The 21278-nt window shown below is 31.3% G+C and overlaps 1 protein-coding gene across 1 annotated transcript; it reads left to right on the forward strand.

Moving 5' to 3' along the window:
• The first annotated feature begins 4448 nt into the window (after positions 1-4448).
• Positions 4449-7037, forward strand: LOC139866380 (uncharacterized). The gene is made up of 5 exons (XM_071854610.1): positions 4449-4627; positions 5371-5632; positions 5731-5927; positions 6116-6303; positions 6379-7037. Exons 1-5 carry the CDS (start codon positions 4530-4532, stop codon positions 6663-6665), a joined length of 1032 nt encoding a protein of 343 aa, XP_071710711.1. The 5' UTR covers positions 4449-4529; the 3' UTR covers positions 6666-7037.
• Positions 7038-21278: the final 14241 nt, after the last annotated feature.

Consider the following 21278-nt stretch of genomic DNA (forward strand, 5'->3'; position numbering starts at 1 on the left):
CGTTTGTGCGTCTTGGTTGACCATCTTTGGCGAAGTACACGTTTGTGTGCATGTTATCACACTTGGTTGTGATTTGGTTGTTATAACCCTAATGGCGAAGGGTTGATATGGTTGTGTGGTGGATTTTATAATCCCGTGACCGTGGGTTTTAGTATTGTGAAATGAATCTCGGGTAGTGCGGATTCATGGTGACTCGGGTTGTTCGGTCACCTTATTGGAGGTAATGAATCTCGGGTAGTGCGGATTCATGATGACTCGGGTTGTTCGGTCATCTTATGGTTGAGAAGTGAATTTCGGGTTGTGCGAATTCACAAGGCTCGGGTTGTTCGGCCAATGTTCGTGTGTTTGAGGTTAAGGGGTTAACCTTGTTCGTTTATATTGTTATATATATATTAATGTGTTGTTGTGTTGTAGCTAACCCTCCGGGTGTAGCTATTTGGCGATGTTTACTTTGTCGTTGATGGACTATCTTTTGTGTTGTATCTTTAGCTCGTTGCTTAGATCGTACGGTATGCTTAGTGTAGATGCTTTATACTTGGATGCCCCGGTATGCGGTATTTGTTTGTGTGGCGTATTCATTTTATACATATATATGTATGTAGTATGTTATCATTCACTAAGCATTAGCTTACCCTCTCGTTGTTGACTCTTTTTATAGATCGCATGCGGATATGGTGGCTCGGGTAAGCGCGAGGACTAGAAGACGTGCATAGTTGCTTTAGTGACTTGCTTTTGGATCATTTAGGATTGGGTAGCGTATCCCCAATCGCCATGCTCGGCTTTGTATTGCATTAAAGTCTTTTGGTCAAATATTGTATTTCGGTACTTAAGGTGGTAAAATGGGTCGTTGTGGGACCCGCTTCGTAAACTTAATTTTATTAATTAAACGTGTTAGTTTTATATGTATGAATTCATGGTTAAAAGCGTTTTGGCTAAAAACGTCGGGAACGGGTCAAACATTTTGGCATTTTAAGTAAAACGGGACAGCGGGCTGCCAGACAAGTTCTGCGCGCCGCGCAACTGGGTCAGTCAGCAAATTTTTTTTTTTTTTTGTCATGAAATTTAACGGGGTTTTATACGCGGTATGGTTTGGGTTGTTACATTGCTTATCGTGTCGAACCATATGAGATTTAAGTTTAAATTTGGTCGGAAATTTTCGGGTCGTCACAGTACCTACCCGTTAAAGAAATTTCGTCCCGAAATTTGATCGAGGTCGCCATGGCTAACAATAAAAATGTTTTTATGGCGAATATGAGTTGATAAATAGAATTTTATTACCACAGAGTAATATGGATAAAATAATTCGGTTACTCGAAGAGTACGAGTGAAGTTGTCTCAAAAGATTGAGATAGAGTTTTAACTTCTGACGTAGTCATCGTGAATTTCCGAAATTCAAGGGATTTAAAGAAAATCTTCGAAATCTAAAAGATTTGATTCTTCAGCGAATAAGGAAATTAAGATCTCTATAATTAAATACAGTGATCTGCCTCGATTACTCTGTCTGACATTTCTATTATAAATTAAACTCTTCCGTTCCCTTATTCTCATCATTCCTATACTTTCTTTCTTAGTTCATACATCCAAAAGATTGTGAAAATGCTTAATCCCGTTCTAATCCTTGATATTTTCCTAATTATCATTTCTGTCATCATTCTTTTCAATCTTCCACCAGAAAAATCTGTTTACTTCTACTATTACCTTGGGGTGATACTATTCTTAATTCTACCGTGTCTTTATATTGCTATTCGTATTAATATCCACGGTTTGTAACCTCCGTGTTATTATTGGGCTTTATATTTTGGAGCTCTGTGCCTTTTTATTCTCTTCTCGACCTCTAGTAAAGCGAGTAACGGTCCAGAATTCGTAAGTATGGAGTTTCGAATGAACTTAATGTTCTAAACAAGAAAGAACGTAATCGCACGATTTGATTTGTCAAATTACCTGAATCACTGAGAATAGAACTATCAAGAATATACCTTCTTGATATGTTCAGAAGTTAAGCAGAATGAAAGAGTTATGTTAACATGGCATATGATGACAGTAGGGTCTGTGAATCATCATGTTTCATTAGAAACTCAGCATGACTTACTGTAATATAATCACGTTGATCAAGTGTCATTATATTATACTAACTCATGCTTCAGTTCCCAACACTACTTCAAAACATTCATATTTTAAATTCGAAGTTTTACAGAATATAGAAATTAAAACAGTTTCCTTTTATGATATAACACAGATAGAGCGGAGAGATAATTAATATCGGACAAGAATATTTATGAAGATATTTTCATAAATATTGAGGATATTAATAAAGAAAGATACGATGATATCTTAGAATTTCAGAATCAAATTGTGATGGAGAAATTCATTCACGATGATTTAGAGCGATTAAGGAGTAAGGTATACGCTAAAGATTTTATCAGAAACAGAATCATCAGGATTCTTTATGTACAAGTTTAGTCCTTGTGATTTGTTCATAGCCTCCTTCATAATTTCGTATAATCCGCTTTTCGGTACTAAATTTTCTATTGAGTGTTTCCAACAATCCATTCATTATCATCATACTTTTGACTGTTAAGATCGTTTACAGTTTTTGCTGCTTCATTCAGCTTTTTCAATATTCCAAGTATTGATTCACATACTGGGTGCTTTTCAGAATTTCAGAATAGAATATCATGATTCTAATAGATAAATGTTATATGTATACATATCTATATATATTGAAATATATATTTATCTATTTACAAATAGTTGTTCGTGAATCGTCGGAACTGGTCGAAAGTCAAATGATTTCATGAAACAGTTCAAAATTTTTAAGACTCAACATTACAGACTTTGCTTATCGTGTCGAACCATATGAGATTTAAGTTTAAATTTGGTCGGAAATTTTCGGGTCGTCACACTTCACCCTCCCCTCACTCGGCTGTTTCTGACTAATCAATCTCCAAACATTAGATGTGGTATTGCGCAACTTATCACCATTGCTATCTGCCTCTTCATAATTTCCACTACTACTCGCGACTATAAACTTGGTTAGCCTAATGTATCAAATTTCCCACTGCTTTCGGTCGTTATAACCGACCAAACCCATATTTAAACATGGTTCAGTCTATTTAACTAACACTTTGTGCAATAAATATGTAAGATTTATCACCAAAAAATATGTACTAATTCACCATTTATGATTGTTGTGACCTTATTTACTATTCGTTTCAAATAAATAAAAATCAACATCAAAATACCTTTTACAACCACAACCACTGCAACCTATCTCAGAAAGTAAATCAAAAATCCTAGAAAACAAATACTTGTATAAATAGGAAAGAAAGTACATAAAACAATGAAATAAGCAAATGAAAGAAAGATGTTACAGAAATAATACCATCAAATAATTGGGACATCGGATAAAGCCCTAAAACAGTGATGCCCGACCATGGCGGTTACATCAGTGAGACAGTGACCTCAACCGTTTGAGGTAAATCGGAACAAACCCTAATTTTTACCCCCTATATTCGGTCGATGGTTTGAGGGAAATATAGAAACTGTTAATCACGCCAGACGGCAAAAACATAAACAATCGATTGAACCTCCGCAAAGATAAAGAGGGTTAAACAATCGATTGAAAATCCTGCAGAGAACAATCAATTGGAAAGGAGATAAACAATCGATTGAAAAAGGAGGTAAAAGGAATCGATGCAAAACCGGATGGATGGAGATAAGCGTCGGCGAGAAGGACATACGAATCAGGTGGAGAGCACATGGGAGAAGCGTTGTCAGAGTGGATAGATACGGAGTACAAATTAGGTGGAGATCGGCGGAAGAAGTTAGGTGGATACATGAGTAATTTAGTCCTTTGATATTGTAATACTCTTAATTGGTTGATTAATAAAAATTAAAAAAAGAAAATTTAAAAAGGGAAAAAATTTGTGAAAAAACAAGTGAGGACAATGAAATAGTACTGTAACAGCGTGCTGAAGTAACTATGTGAAATAGTATATAGCGATAATATTGAAAAAATTGTTTAAAAATATCGGGAAAATAAAATCTCCTCGTTCCACCTGGGGACACAACGAATATGGGCCTCGCAATATATCAGCAGCTGAGAGATAAGAGATCGCCACGTGTCCACCATCTAGAATGCTCTTCACGGGATTCTTTTCTCAATTTTCATCCCCACTCCGTTTTCTGCCTTCGTTCATGACACGTCCTTATTTTCTTCTTAAATTTTTCATTTTCATTTTCATTTTTTTTTATTAATTTTATATCAAAATCATCTCTCCACGAATCAAATAAAATAAAATCAATTTTAACTCATACATACAAACCAATCAAATCACAAATCACAAATCAATCAGAATCACAATCATCTTCGTTTTCCGTTCCTCATGATCCTTTCTTCTCCGTATCCAGATTCGCATCTCTTAGTTTCTCTATAACTTTATTAACTTTATCATCATTATTATCATAATAATTATATTCATTTTAGTTAGTTACTGAATATAATTTTCTTAATTGCTCTACTATCGGCGATGGCAATACGTCGTCGTTTACCGCTGTTATTTGTCGCATTATTATGTTTTGTTACACATATCACCGCTAGTGATGGCGATTCTGATCCGATTTACATGTAAGTTCAACACCTAACTTCTGTTACATACAAGCCTATTCTCTGAATCTGAGCTAGCTTCATTTTTTTTATAATTTTTACTACTTTTTTTTTACTTTTGCAAAGTTTGAAACCTTAATTAATGAACTTCAGCGGATTTTGGTCTAGTGTAGATTTTAAGTTAATTGAGCTGAAATTATATAACTAATTTTGCGGAAGCTATATAATTACTCCTACTATTTTACATATTGTATATTATATATGTTAGGTTAAATATAGACATATAGTGGTCCTGGTATTGAAATTATGAGATATACATGTGGACACTTGGAGGTAATAAACCCTAGACTATAAGGCATGGCATGGGCAGGACAATGCTGTCACATGGCATGCGTTGATTGTTCGAATAATGGACCATAAATAAGTGATTGTTTGTTAAGCTTTGACTTTTTTAGGATGCGAAGATTAGATTACAGTGATTCAGTTCTGAATTAACAGTTGATTTATAGTTAGTAATATGTGGTTGATAAGTTAAACTCTTTAGAAGATTATGAAATGAAGTTTGTTAAGTTCTTCCTTTATGAGATACTTTATCAGGTGAATATGCCGTTTGTGTGTGCCAGTGGATTTGGTTGAACAGTTCCTTAATTTTTGGACTTATAGTATGTTTATAAAGTGATGAAAACACACACTATAAGATAATATTACTTGGTTTAGGTTGTTAAAGGACTAATATCCATTGCTTACAATTTCTGGTTGATCAGAGCTTGTGTTGAGCAATGCGAGAAGACAGGATGTGTGGGGGATGTATGCTTCCAACATTGCAATTTGACATCTGATACGAAAACTATCAACGAACCATGGTATCTACAAGAGCCACTATATATAAAATGGAAAAAATGGGACTGTCTTAGTGGCTGCAGATATCAATGTATGCTTGTTAGGGAAGAAGAAAGGAAAAAAGCTGGAGATAAGCCTGTTAAGTATCATGGAAAATGGCCACTTAATCGTGCGTTTGGGATCGAGGTACAACAAATTGTTGTACTTAATGTTTGCTATTTGGTTATTGATTATTATATGTTGTTTTAATTTTTGAGGAAGATGATTATTGTTCTTGTGTGCAGGAACCTGTTGCAGTGGCTCTCTCTGCTTTTAATCTTGCTGTGCAGTTTCATGGATGGGTATCCTTTTTCATCCTTATAAATTACAAGTTGCCTTTAAGGTCAAATATGCAAACATACTATGAATACATTGGGTTGTGGCATATCTATGGGGCCTTATCGATGAACTTTTTATTTTGGAGTGCTGTGTATCACAGCAGGTAAGAACTGGTTCTCTTCATCTTTTTTTTTTTTTTTTTTTTTTTTTTTTTTTTTTTATTTTTTTATTTTTTTTTTTGTTTTTTTTTTGATACAGTCAGCGTATATGCATTTTGTTCATACGGCATACATATGTTCCTCAGTTTGACTGATAGATATGGTAGATTAGCTGATATATGTACATTTTCAGGGATGTGGAAATAACAGAAAAACTAGATTATTCATCTGCTGCAGCTGTGCTTGGATTCTCTCTCATAGCAGCTTTGTTGCGAGCTTTTAATGCTACACGTGAGGCTACTCGGGTGATGATTTCAGCTCCATTGATTGCTTTCGTGACAACCCATATCTTGTATTTGAACTGCTATAATCTTGATTACGGTTAGCTACTATACCCTCGTTCCCTCTTAAGAAAATGCAAGAACGTATCAAAATCTAATATTAGACTTGTTTCAGGTTTAAATATGAAGGTTTGTGTTACAATGGCAGTAACACAGTTACTTATTTGGGTAATTTGGGCTGGTGTTTCTAACCACCCGTCTCGCTGGAAAATTTGGTTAGTGACAGTTGGAGAAGGTCTAATTATATTCTTTCAAATTTACGACTTTCCACCCTTTTGGGGTTTTTTGGATGCCGATGCTATTTCGCATGCTATCGCAATACCCGTATCCTATATCTGGTGGAGTTTCATTCATGATGACAGTGAACATAGAACAACCGCACTCCTCAAAAAAGCAAAGTAGAACAACAATGTCGAGTGTGGGTGGTGATCGGTTGTTACCAAACATTCAAACGGGTCATAAATTATTTCTTCAGGTAGTGTTATTGTTTTTTTTTTTTTTTTGCTTGCATGCTAGTGTTTTATGAAAACGCTATGCATAGCGAGTTTCCTTGTATCAAAAGTTGGGTCAAAATGGGTTCGGGTGTTTTTTAGAGGTTATTGGTCAATTTTTCTTTTTTTTTGAAAGCTCCAGGCCGTTGGTTTTTACGGATTTGTAAGTTGGTTTCTGTACCGCTTAGTGCGGACTTTCCTTTTGGCTTTGTCTCATGGGGCTTTTGTTTATGTTTATTTTCAGTTTCAATAAGAATAAGAATCCAGTTTGTGTTTTACAACTATTGCCATTTTAATTTTTTTATTTGCATATGATTATTGTTATTTTAACAATATTGGCTGCGCATGGCATATAATGGGTGAGATGGGTAACAGGTCCAAATGGGTAACTATTTTTTACAGGTTAAAACCAGTTGGGTTGGGCAACCTACAACTTTTCCCTTTTCATTCAAGTCATTATTTTTTATATAAATAAATTGGTTTGCCAAGTATAATTATAAGAATTGCATTGTATCAATTATTAGGTTTTAAAAGTACACTTGATGACTAGTTCTATTTCAAACTATCATCTAATTTCTCAGCTTGACCCTTGAGATTAGACATAAGCCAAAACAACCAATCGGTACTCATTTTAACATGAAATTTGGTAGCATTAATTCGTAAATGCACAAGTAACTTCCTTTTATCTTGCAATATGCCCCTGATTGATAACGCTAATACTCGTCATCTTCCTGATGGGATTGCTTCAATGGAGTTATTTTCTTTTTGTTATGCAACTTAATTACCCTTGGTTGTGAATATTAACTCTCTATCAACTTTAAAAGTTATAATTGTCATGGCTGTACAAGACAAAAAAGCATGTATAAGTTGTGAAAGATTATAATTGCACAGTTAACACACTTTTTGCGCTCCATATATTATTTGTTATAGTATATACTCCGTAAAAGATATATGACTTGCTCCATCCGAGTGTAGAGGAATAACTCCCCCAAAATTCTGCTCTTTCTAATAGAATAGGTTAAAAAGCTACCTTGCCTTCGGTCAAAAGGATAGAAAAATGTAACGACCCGGATTTTCCGATCGTTTTATACTTATGAGATTAATATTTATATAAAATAAACCTTACCAACATGATAAGCAATCCCAACTGTTGAGACTTATGTTTTTGAAAAGAGTTTCACACAACGTTTGACCGTCCAATTTGACCGATGATATCACGAACTATATAACACACGATAATTATACGATTATGTATATGTACATATCTATACATATTTAACATGATTTAAGGATGGTTTAACATTTCATTGTGAACTAACAACAATGAGTTATAAGTATACTTTGAGATCACAAACTTAAGTTTTCAAAACGATAACTATATGTAACGTTCTTTGACATATATACTTACAATCTATAATGTGTTGGTGATCTATGTCACCAATATGATTTATGATTTAAGTGTAATGGGATTAATTTGTAACCAAAATAATCTTGATAAATATCGAACAAGTTTGGGGAAGTGTGGAGTGCACACTTGTTTGAACTTATCTTGATTATGACGGGGGTTCGGGGGCAGCGCCCCCGATAAGCGGGGTCCAAGGGGTGGCAACCCCTGGCGGGGTCCAAGGGGCAGAGCCCCTGGCTGGGGTCGAGCTGCCAGGTCAGCTTGGAAAATTTTTTTTGGGCTAACATTGCTTTATTAAAAATGTCTTAAAATTTTATTTTGGCCCGGTTTGACCCAAAAATAAAAGCCCAGTTTTTGAGCCTCTTTTACAGTTATAAACCCGTCCATATTTGAATTCTTGTTCCGATTCCTCAAAATTTCTACAAGTATATCTAGGGTATATGTAACCGTATCATACCCAACTTCTATACGTATTTACTATTGGTATATACCAACAATAAACTTCAATGATCAGCCACTAGACATGATGTTACATGTGGGAACCAGCCATTTAACCTCATGTGTGACTTTTGTGCAAGAAAACAAACTAAATCTCCTATATATCCATCCCATAATCATGCTATTTTGCACACACACACATACAATTTCATTTCCAATTTTCTTTCAAGTTAATTCACTCCCTAATCTCTCTTCATTTACCTACTCAAGAACGTATCAATATAGTCATCCGATTTCAAGGAGATTACTTTCAATCTTTCAATTCCACTCCACCACTCTTTTGATTCCAAGATTTTTCTTACCTTTTCCAGTAGCTTTGTCCAAGTAACTTGAGGTAGTAACCTTATTCATAACCTTATTCGATTCATATTTATATAGCTATCTTATTTTGTGTTGTAAAATTTTAACAACAAGAACATAGTTTGAGTGATTTCAAACTTGTTCGCAAACTAAATAGATCCTTCTTATTTGATTTTAAAAAAAACACTTCAAGACCTGTAATATATCATATTATGACAAAATCGGATTAATCATATCTTGGCTAATTAACATAATATTTAATATATATTTACTTATGATTTGATTTTATATATTTCAGGACCACCCGTAAACAACACGAGAAGATTAATCATAAGACCTCATGATTGTACGCAACACGTCATTTGACAACACGGTACTTTATGTACGCAACACGTCACTTGACAACATGGTACCATGGGTCGAGATTAATTCTGATCAATACGAATACGATGGGGTCTTTATTTATTTTATTTAAGCAACTAATTGTGGACCACTAACATCGGACTGCTAACTACGGACTAAGAAAATATTAAAAGTATATATATATATATATATATATATATATATATATATATATATATATATATATGTAACGATTACTTGAAAAGAAAATATGTTGATATATTATATATATGGTTAGGTTTGTGATATCAATCGGAGACCAAGTCGTGTTTATTACCTTCAAGGCAAAAGTGAGTATATAGTCCCACTTTTAAACTCTAAATATTTCGGGATGAGAATACATGCATTTTATGATTTACGTTATAAGTGATTAAAAATATATATTCTACGTTGAGTTGTACCACTGGCATACTTCCCTGTAGCTTGGTAACTATTATTTACATGAGGTATTGTAAACGCGAATCCTGTTGATAGATCTATCGGGCCTGACAACCCCAACCGGACTGGACGACCAGTATTCAACGGTTGCACAGTACTTCGTTTCGGTGACTACACTTGGTACGGTGTAGTAAGATTTCATAATAAAGGGAATATGCGACGTTGATTAAATGTTAAGTATGGTTATCAAGTGCTCAACAACTTAGAATATTTTTATTAAAACGTTTATATATGAAATCTTGTGGTCTATATTTATAACGCTGCCGGCATTAAACCTATATCTCACCAAATTTATGTTGATGTTTTAAGCATGTTTATTCTCAGGTGATAACTAAAAGCTTCCGCTGCAACATGTTGAATTTAAGCAAGATCTTGAGTATGCATATTTGTGTCAAAAATAAAACTGCATATCGGAGGATTTGTAATGTAAAATATGTTGGAGGTCGTATTGTTATTATCACATGTAAAGTTTGTAAGTCTAAGATTATCGCTAAACGATAATCATTATTAAGTTGTTTAAACCTTTATTTGTAATAAAAGCTATGGTTTGTATTGTAAAAACGAATGCAGTTTTTGAAGAATGTCGCATATAGAGGTCAATACCTCGCGATGAAATCATATGTTATTGTATTCGTCCTTATGGTTAAGGTCGGGTTATGACAAAAAACGTCAACATTGTACCTTCCTATACTTTGCTTACGTGGAATTGTATATTTTTTATAATTTTAAAGTGCACAATGCTACAGAGCATACTTATACATTATATTATTGCATGCCTAGTCTTAGTTTGAAACTTTGTTTCTTTATTTTATCAGATCAGATGGTGTCAGTGTCAGATGACTACAAAAAGGGTGTTTTAAATATCAATAATCAATTATTCATATTGAAGTTTGAAATTTTGTTTCTTTATTTTATCAGATCAGATGGTGTCAGTGTCAGATGACTACAAAGGGTGTTTTAAATATCAATAATCAATAATCAATTATTCATATTGAAACAAACGATGCACACTATCATGTGATTCATTGACTTTCATAATTTATAGGATCCTTTACATACTGTGACGACCCGGAAATTTTCAACCAAATTTAAACTCAATCTTTACATGTTTCTGACACGATAAGCAAAGTCTGTAATGTTGAAAGCTCAAAAACTTTGAAATGTGTTCATACATTCATTTAATCTCGACCAATTCCCGATGATTCACGAATAATTGTTTATGTTTGGATGTGCATAGATATATATTAAAACATTAACAAAGTATTAAATAATCTATTCTGAGTTTAATTATCTCAACATATAATTAATATATTGGAAAAATTTAAAAAAAACATAATATTATATATATATATATATATATATATATATATATATATATATATATATATATTAATATTAATATTAATATTAATATCGGTATTATTAAAATTAGTAGTAAAAATTATGGTTTTAGTTATTAATGAGATTATCATTTTCATTATTTTTTTTACCATTATCATTAAAATCATTATTAATATTATAAATACTATTATAAAGATAATACAAATTATTATTATTATCATTAATAATATCATATTTAAGAGTATTATTAATTACTATTTTTATTATCAGTGTTGTTAGGATTATTATTAAATATTATTATTATTATTATTATTTATATAACTATAATTATTATTAGTATTATTATTATTAATATAAATAAAAGTATATATACTAATTATTAATATTAATATTAAATAAAAAAATCAAGAAAAAAAAAAGAGCTGGAATCCGTTGAACGTACACATCGAAATTGTATTTGATTTTGTTTGTATCACTAAACTCATTACATAATCTGTAGCAAAACGTACGATTTGGTTGAATTTTGATATCTGATTATTTATTTTATATATCTGATTGAATTATTTTGTCTAAATTTTGCTACCAGTCCAAATCAAATGACATTGCAGACAAATAGATCAAATCATCCTTATTAAGCTTCAATCATATGATATCCATCATTATACAAAACTCTACTCTTCTGCAAATCGAAATTTAAAAACCAAAACCAAAAAAATAAACACGTTATCCCCTGTTCTTGACAACTTTTCCAAAATCACGAATTCGATTTAAATTTCAAATTGTATTAATGCAGTTATGTTATATATCTTCCACCTAAACTATCTGGAAAATCTCGAGGGTCAATTTATCTTATCGAGTTTGAATTTACGAGTCAAACTGTAGATTCAAAAAGTCAAAAGAGTGTGTTCATCGTAAAATTCGGATTTGTTTTTATGTTTCATGTTCAATTGATGATGGCAGAAGTTTCTAGGAAGGATTTTAAATCTTTTTCATATAGGAATCGAAGCCTAAAACGATCTACACTTCATTATCAAAGATTGAGTTCATAGCATTTTTTTTTTTAAAGAAACTGCAGCTGTTTTAAATCCTTTAAATTATTTTTGTGTCTGTCAATTAAAAACACTATGATAAATCATTTATGTTTTGATGTTACATCCTAGTTTAAACGAATTATTAGCTGTTATGATTTGGTTAAAGTTTCAATCGAATGAAACTGGGAAGGAGATGAAGTGAAACAGAGAACAGATTAAGAATATTTAGTTTAACAATTTAATCAGAGAAACATACTAGCTCAGATGGTTTGTGTGCGTGTTGGGGTAACTAATGGTCACGGGTTCGAGCCTAGATTGTTGCATCATTTTTTTTTAGCATTGTTTTGAAGGTAGTACTCTTTTCTTATTTATTATTATTATTATTATTATTATTATTATTATTGTTATTATTATTGTTATTGTTATTGTTATTGTTATTGTTATTGTTATTGTTATTGTCATTGTCATTGTCATTATTATTATTATTATTATTATTATTATTATTATTATTATTATTATTATTATTATTATTATTATTATTATTATTATTATTATTATTATTATTATTATTATTATTATTATTATTATTATTATTTTTTGTTATTATGTTAATATAAATAATAGGATTAATATTATTATCATTTTTTTTGTTTTTTTCTAAATAATATCATTAAGTAATATTAGTATTATTATTATTATTATTATTATTATTATTATTATTATTATTATTATTATTATTATTATTATTATTATTATTATTATTATTATTGTTATTTTCATTATTAACATAAGTATTATTACTAATATTATCATTTTATTATAAATATGATTATCATTATTAGTATAATTATCATTCTTACTAAAATTGTTATTTTGTTATCATTAAAAACTATCAATATTATTATTAGAATTTTTATAGTATCACTAAAATTATTATTACAACTATTAATATTAATACTAATATCATTATTTTATGATTTTTATTACTAACACAAAAATATTTTTATTTAATATATTAACATTGATAATCTATTTTTCTAAATTAATATTAAGAACTGATTTCAAATATTGAAGATAATTATATAATAAGTTTTAATACATGAGATAATACTTCAAAACATCAAAATAGGATATTTAAAATAAATGACTTAACATATACTTTAATTTGATATATATATATATATATATATATATATATATATATATATATATATATATATATATATATATATATATATATATATATATATATATATTTTAAGTATTAAAATATACAATGAAATATAGATAATAAATTAGTAATATAATAAGTATATTAATAAAATAAATATATAAACTTGTTTGATTACAATTATATGTTTTAATATATATAATTGATATAGGTTCGTGAATCCAAGGCCAACTCTGCATTGTTCAATATCGTCATATGTATTTTTACTACAAAATACAGTATTGTGAGTTTCATTACTCCCTTTTTATATATATATTTTTGGGACTGAGAATACATGCGCTGTTTTATAAATGTTTTACGAAATAGACACAAGTACTTAAAACTACATTCTATGGTTGGATTATCAAAATCGAATATCACCCTTTTTAGTCTGGTAATCTAATGTGATGACCCGGAAATTTCTGACCAAATTTAAACTTAATCTATAACGTTTTTGACACGATAAGCAAAGTCTGTAAAGCTGAATCTCAAAATTCTTGAACTATTCAAATACCCTTCAATTGTTCTCAATGATTCGCGAACAATTATATGTAAATAGATACGTATATATACTATAACTTGAAAACGTAACAAAGTGTTGAGTATATGATACTGTGCATTAAACTTATTTGGTTTGATTATCTGATTGATATATTTAACTACGGAGTTAAAAAAATTAGGCCAAACGATTGAATTAAAAGATATTTATTGAGTCTCTTAATAATTATGATATTGTTACGGGTCTCTGTTGTGAGGTCCACGTTGATTTGAGAAATCATTCCTTTTTAACGGTATTCGGAATAAATGGTAAAGTGTTTGTTTAAATAACGTAATTTGGACACATAAAATAATAAGGAATATTAACTGTTGGAATTAGATATATGAATAACTTGCGATATGTATTTTAAAACGTGTTTATTAATATTGAAAATATATATTTAACAATACGATAAAATATAATATTAACTTGGTCATAAAACGAATTGTTATTATATATATATTAACAAATAGCGAGACGATGATTTATAGAAGTAAATGACCAAAACACTCAAATGTATGAGTTGTATTTTGAGTGGTATAGTTATGGATAATTTAAGTCTATATTTTGACAAAGGTACGAGTCACGAAACGAAAAATGCAAGTTTTCTCAGCATACGAAAGGACGATCGAAAAACCGGAACCGGGACATAAGTCGAGTGACGATGTACGAATTATCAGAACAAAAATTACAAATTAACTATGCACGAGAATATAATATAATATATAATTAATTAATATAAATTATATATATTATATAATAAATTAATATGTCAACGAACTAGATTACAAAATCAGATGTGAGTTGGAACAAGATGCCATGCGATCGCATGGCATAATGCCCACAAGCCCATGCGATCGCATGGGAGGTTTGGACAGGTCTGGTGCTATAAATTGAATTTATTCACGATTTGTTTCCTCACAATTCAATTCACTCCCATCTCTGCACTCTATATTATTATTATTATTATTATTATTATTATTATTATTATTATTATTATTATTATTATTATTATTATTATTATTATTATTATTATTATTATTATTATTATTATTATTATTATTATTATTATTATTATTATTATTATTATTATTATTATTATTATTATTATTATTATTATTAATCCTATTATTATTAGTAGTATTAGTACATAAAATACTACGACGAGGCCATGAGCGGGTCACTTTTGAAATGGGTTTTCGAGCGGGATAGAGCTAAGGAAACTATGGGTTATAGCTATGAAGGTTATGGGTATTGCTTGGAGGTTATGACCATGAGTCAAAGGTCAAACCTAGTGTTTATCATCTCTGTTGTGTCTACGTACTTTCCTGCAATATTGAATCACAATATTGATACGTGAGCATTCATATCTTATCTTTTATATATTAATTGTGTATCCATGTCTAGTGCTCGAATATATATATTTATGCATGCTTGTATGCTAAATTTCGTCGTTAAATAGTTTATGATGAATCACGAATTTAATACATATATTACTGGTAAAAGGTATATGATATACGTGTTTTTGAAAAGCTAGCGAAAAATCAATAACTTTTCATTTAGAAATCGCGTAATTTCGATGAACGAATCAAAAGATATGGTCAACTGAATTATGATTGACGTTAATTGGAATTGCTTTTGAATCTGCAATTAATATTTAAACAACTTGTTTGTAAGATTGATAAATTGGATTTTTGAATATTACCAACCGAGTAAATGAATCCTTATATAAGGTACGTCTTGTTTTGTTGAACTATTGTCAAAATTAACTTTTTGAAACGACTTTGGATAACTTTTGTATGTCGATCTCGAGCATTAGGATTGTGATACACTATGATCTGACCTAGCTTGATAGACATTTATTGACCAACATATGTTCTCTAGGTTGAGATCTACGGTTATTTGATAATCCGAGTTTCGGTCACATTTTGGTGAACGACTTTATATGCTGCTAAGGTGAGTTTCATTTGCTCCCTTTTTAATTGCTTTTGCAATCTATATTTTTGGGCTGAGAATACATGTACTTTATTTTAAATGCAATGGATACAAGTACATACTAAATTCTACACCGAGTTTGAACCGAAAATCCTTTAGCTTTGGTAACTAGTAACTGCCGGTTATAAGAACTGGTGGGCGCGAGTAGTTATATATGGATCCATAGGGCTTGACATCCCCGTCTGTTCCAGGTATAGAAACCCTACCCTGAACTATAAAACAGACGTATGCTATTTGAGTTTAGTACACGTTGGTTTGCGTGTATTGTACATGTTGGTTGCATGTATGTTAAAATAGGGGTACTTATTATATAGACGTCAAAGCTTAGTTACCAGGGTGCTCAATCTTGTAGAATAATTTGATAAACGTTTCTGGATGAAACAACTGAAATCTTGTGGTCTACCTTTATATACATATTATACGAAACATTAAAACTATGAACTCACCAACCTTTGTGTTGACACTTGTTAGCATGTTTATTCTCAGGTTCCCTAGAAGTCTTCCGCTGTTTGCTTATATGTTATACAAGCTATGTGCATGGAGTCATACATGACATATTTTTCAAGGAAACGTTGCATTCACCAAATCATCACCATGTATCTTATTTTGACTGCATTGTCAACGAAAGTATTATTGTAAACCATTATTTACGGTGATTGTCTATATATAGAAATCATCAGATGTCGAAAACCTTTGATTTAAACATTCATTTATGGTGTGCCTTTTCAAAAGAATGCAATGTTTACAAAATGTATCATATAGAGGTCAAATACCTCGCAATGAAATCGATGAATGACATGTTCGTCCATATAGATTTGGAGCGATCGTCACAGTTGGTATTAGAGCGTTGGTCCTAGTGAACCAGGTCTTGCATGAGTGTGTCTAACTGATAGTTGTTAAGATGCATTAGTAAGTCTGGACTTCGACCGTGTCTGCATGTTAAAAGTTTTGCTTATCATTTCTTGTCGGAAATTACATGCTTATCATTCTTAAGCCTAGACACGTTTCCTGGATTTATTGCATACATAGTGTATAGACGAATTCATATCTTAGCATATCTATTACAGTAAACTATGTCTTACACTTTCCGAAAATTTCTCCGTAACTTATGGGATTTTGGTATTATATATACATATGTAAATTATGTATCGGAGAATACCAAACTAAATCCTATAAACTATCTCAAATCAAAATCAATTCCCTGATTATACAAGATGGATCACATATCTAGTTCAAATTCCTTTGATTTCGACAACTATTCCGATATGGAGTTTCACTCGAGCTCCGAAAGCAGTGTAACCGGAATGGATCAACCAATTAGCCATCACCTATTCTGGATGAATTGGGGATGGTTTCGTAGCCTACTTAGTCATTGGAGACAAGAAGAAGGTGATCCCTTCCATCCACCACATTGCCCTCTTGGCGAAGAACCTGAAGCACTTACCGGCGAACCTATTCGAGACACCATTTTCTCTCTCATTTCCAGAGTGTCTAGTCACGATTATATATTATCTCAAATTCTAGATCTTATTCATCCACTCGTCCGAACCGACAATCGCCCCGGTGTAATAGAATAAGTCAAAGAGCTTCGCGCTCAGGTAGTGGCTTTGGAGAATGTGGTGCAAAGATTACAAGCACCAGCAGCAGCACCGGCAGCAACAGTACCACCATCAGCAACACCAACAGTACCATCACCACCACCAACAACAACATCCGCATCCCACACCTTAACATCACAATCTGTACCTCGAACATCAACGTCATACGCACCATAGATACCAAGGAATACCAACAACAACAAACGATGAAGTATTGATTCATAACTTCATTGAAGAAATATTTTGCAGAGAATATGTAGTTTCTAAAAGTTTTAGAGATTATATATTCTAGTCCTAGTCGAAAACCAGATGAGATTAATATTACGTTAACTCATTAAATCCATGATTACATATAAGGAAAATATATATGTAGGTATATTTTCATAAAGATTGTAATTAAGAAAATTCGTTTGTACAAACTGTTAATGGTGAGAATATTTTAACGGGTAGGTAATACCCGAGAGATATATAAACTCACAATTAATATGTTACATTCTTCGATTCTGATTCAACAAATCATCAACTATACTCACTACTTTCACAACAATATATATTCTTTTATAAAAATCAAAGCAACCATCCTCATCCAAATTTGATTACATATTTTGATTTTGACAAATCAAAATCCAAGTCAAGATTTAACAAAAGACATCATTCTTAGATTCCTACATCTTTCGAAGCTATACTTTGACTTCAAAACTGTGCTAGAACATCATAGAACCCAGAAAAGTATTTGTATCATTCAAATTCCTAGAACATCATATGAATATTAACGATTACAATCTATGTTCAAATCCCTCGAAATTCCTGAAGACACTTCAAATAATGAATCATCGAGATGATGATCCAACCACATGTTACCACAGTCTTGTACCTGAAAAACCCTCGAAATTAAAGTCATAGTTTAACACGTATCCGTGTCAGACCCTTTGGCATTTATTAGCTAAAATAACTTTTCAATCCCTTTTCAAAATAGACAGTTTTGTCACCACTCCAGCAAATCACCTTCAATTGTTCATTAGAATAAGCCTTATTATAACGATTACCCCATCATCATTGTTACCGGGGAACCTTTCATATTTCACCACATTAGCAGTAAACTTATCAATAAATTCATTAATCATTAAGCCTCTTCGAAAAATCACGATAATTATTCATTGAAACTCTATCAAGTACTCATATACAACTTGTAACAACAATTATCATACCAACTACTGGGAATTAGCAAATCATTATTTTGAATTTCGTAGCAATTTTTCGCCAACAGTTATATATATACATATAACGTTTACCTTCAAGACTTACAGACTTCGAATGTGAAGTTTCTGAAAAACACCCTAAACTACGAACTAGTTCTCGAAATCTTGAAAAATGCTGATGAAGCAGCAAAAACTGTAAACGACCTTAACAGTAAAAAGTTTGATGATAAAGGATAGTGTGCTGGCAAAACTCAGAAAAAGAGAAAGTTTGGAACTGGAAAACAGATTGAGCAAAGTATGAAGGAGGCTGTGGATAAATCACAAGGACGAAACCTGCCTTCAAAGAATCCAAATGATTCAGTATCTGCTGAAGCCATTAACGAATACCTTGCTTCCGAATCTAAACCCTTGCGGACAATATTCTTCATTATTCTCTGATATTAGAAATTCTAAGATATCATCGTATCTTTCATTATAAATATCCTCCATATTTCTGGAGATAATTCCATAATCATTCTTTTCGGAAATCAATTTTCTCCTTACGATATCTGTGTTACATCATAAAAGAAACTATTTTAGTTTCTAAATTCTGAAACCTTCGAATTTAAAATATGAATATTTTTGAAGTGGTGTTGGGAGCTGAAGCATGAGTTAGTATAATATAATGACACTTGATCAACGTGATTATATTACAGTAAGTCATGTTAAGTTTCTAAATGGAACGTGATGATTCACAGATCATAACGTCATCATGTGCCATGTTACACGACTCTTACATTTTACTTAATCTCCAAACAAATCAAGAACGTATATTCTTGATAGTTCTATATTTTCCCGTAACTTCTGGTAATTTGACAAGTCAGATTGTGCTATTATCGTTTCTTTCTTAGAACATTAACTATGTTCATTCAAAACTCCATACCTATGAATTCTGGACCATTATTCGCTTGACTTAAGGTCAGGAAGAGAAAACGAAAGAATGAAGCTCCGAAATATAATGGAGAATATAAAGCCCGATAACAACCCTGAAATTACAAACCGTGTATATCAATGCGTATAGCAATATAAAGACACGGGAGAATGAAAAACACTATAACCCCAAGGTAATGGTAGAAGAAAATAACTTCCTCTGGTGGTAGATGAAAAAGAAGAATGACAGATATAAAAGTTAGGAGTATATCAAGAATCAGAAGTAGATAAAACATTTCACAATCTTTTGGAAGTATGAAATAAGGAAGAAGATGTAGGAGTGGTGAAAATAATGAAACGGAAGTGGTTAATTTATAGCGAAATATCAGACATAGCAATCGAGGCAGATTACGCATTTAATCAAAGGAAATCCTAATTTCCGCAATTACCGAAGAATCAAATCTTATTTATATTATGAAGATTTTCTATTCCTTAAATTTCGAAAATCAATCGTTACTACGTCAAGAGTTAAAACGAATCTCTATTCTTCATTTCACTCTATTACGATAACTTCCCTCATACGCTTCGAGTAATCGGATTGTTTTGTCCATATTATTCAACGGTGATAAAATTCTATTTATCAACTCATATTCGTCATGAAAACATTTTTATTGTTAGCCATGACGACCTCACTCAAATTTCGGGACGAAATTTCTTTAACGGGTAGGTACTGTGATGACCCGAAAATTTCTGACTAAATTTAAACTTAATCTATAACATTTCTGACACGATAAGCAAAGTCTGTAAAGCTGAATCTCAAAATTCTTGAACTATTCAAATACCCTTCAATTGTTCTCAACGATTCGCGAACAATTATATGTAAATAGATACATATATATACTATAACTTGAAAACGTAACAAAGTGTTGAGTATATGATACTGTGCATTAAACTTATTGGTTTGATTATCTGATTGATATATTTAACTAATTAGGCCAAACGATTGAATTAAAAGATATTTATTGAGTCTCTTAATAATTATGATATTGTTACGGGTCTCTGTTGTGAGGTCCATGTTGATTTGAGAAATCATTCTTTTTTTAACGGTGTTCGGAATAAATGGTAAAGTGTTTGTTTAAATAACGTAATTTGGACACATACAATAATAAGGAATATTAACTGTTGGAATTAGATATATGAATAACTTGCGATATGTATTTTAAAACGTGTTTATTAATATTGAAAATATATATTTAACAATACGATAAAATATAATATTAACTTGGTCATAAAACGAATTGTTACTATATATATATTAACAAATAGCGAGACGATGATTTATAGAAGTAAATGACCAAAACACTCAAATGTATGAGTTGTATTTCGAGTGGTATAGTTATGGATAATTTAAGTCTATATTTTGACAAAGGTACGAGTCACGAAACGAAAAATGCAAGTTTTCTCAGCGTACGTAAGGATGATCGAAAAACCAGAACCGGGACATAAGTCGAGTGACGATGTACGACTTATCGGAACAAAAATTACAAATTAACTATGCACGAGAATATAATATAATATAATATATAATTAATTAATATATATTATATATATTATATAATAAATTAATATGTCGACGAACTAGATTACAAAATCAGATGTG

The sequence above is a fragment of the Rutidosis leptorrhynchoides genome, chromosome 9 (assembly GCF_046630445.1).
Source record: "Rutidosis leptorrhynchoides isolate AG116_Rl617_1_P2 chromosome 9, CSIRO_AGI_Rlap_v1, whole genome shotgun sequence".
Lineage (NCBI taxonomy): Eukaryota > Viridiplantae > Streptophyta > Magnoliopsida > Asterales > Asteraceae > Rutidosis > Rutidosis leptorrhynchoides.

Coding starts and splice junctions, on each gene's coding strand:
- LOC139866380 (XM_071854610.1), top strand. CDS start 4,530: ATGGCAATACGTCGTCGTTTACCGCTGTTATTTGTCGCATTATTATGT. Junction 5,928..6,115: donor AGTGCTGTGTATCACAGCAG/GTAAGAACTGGT, acceptor GTACATTTTCAG/GGATGTGGAAATAACAGAAA. Junction 6,304..6,378: donor CTGCTATAATCTTGATTACG/GTTAGCTACTAT, acceptor GACTTGTTTCAG/GTTTAAATATGAAGGTTTGT.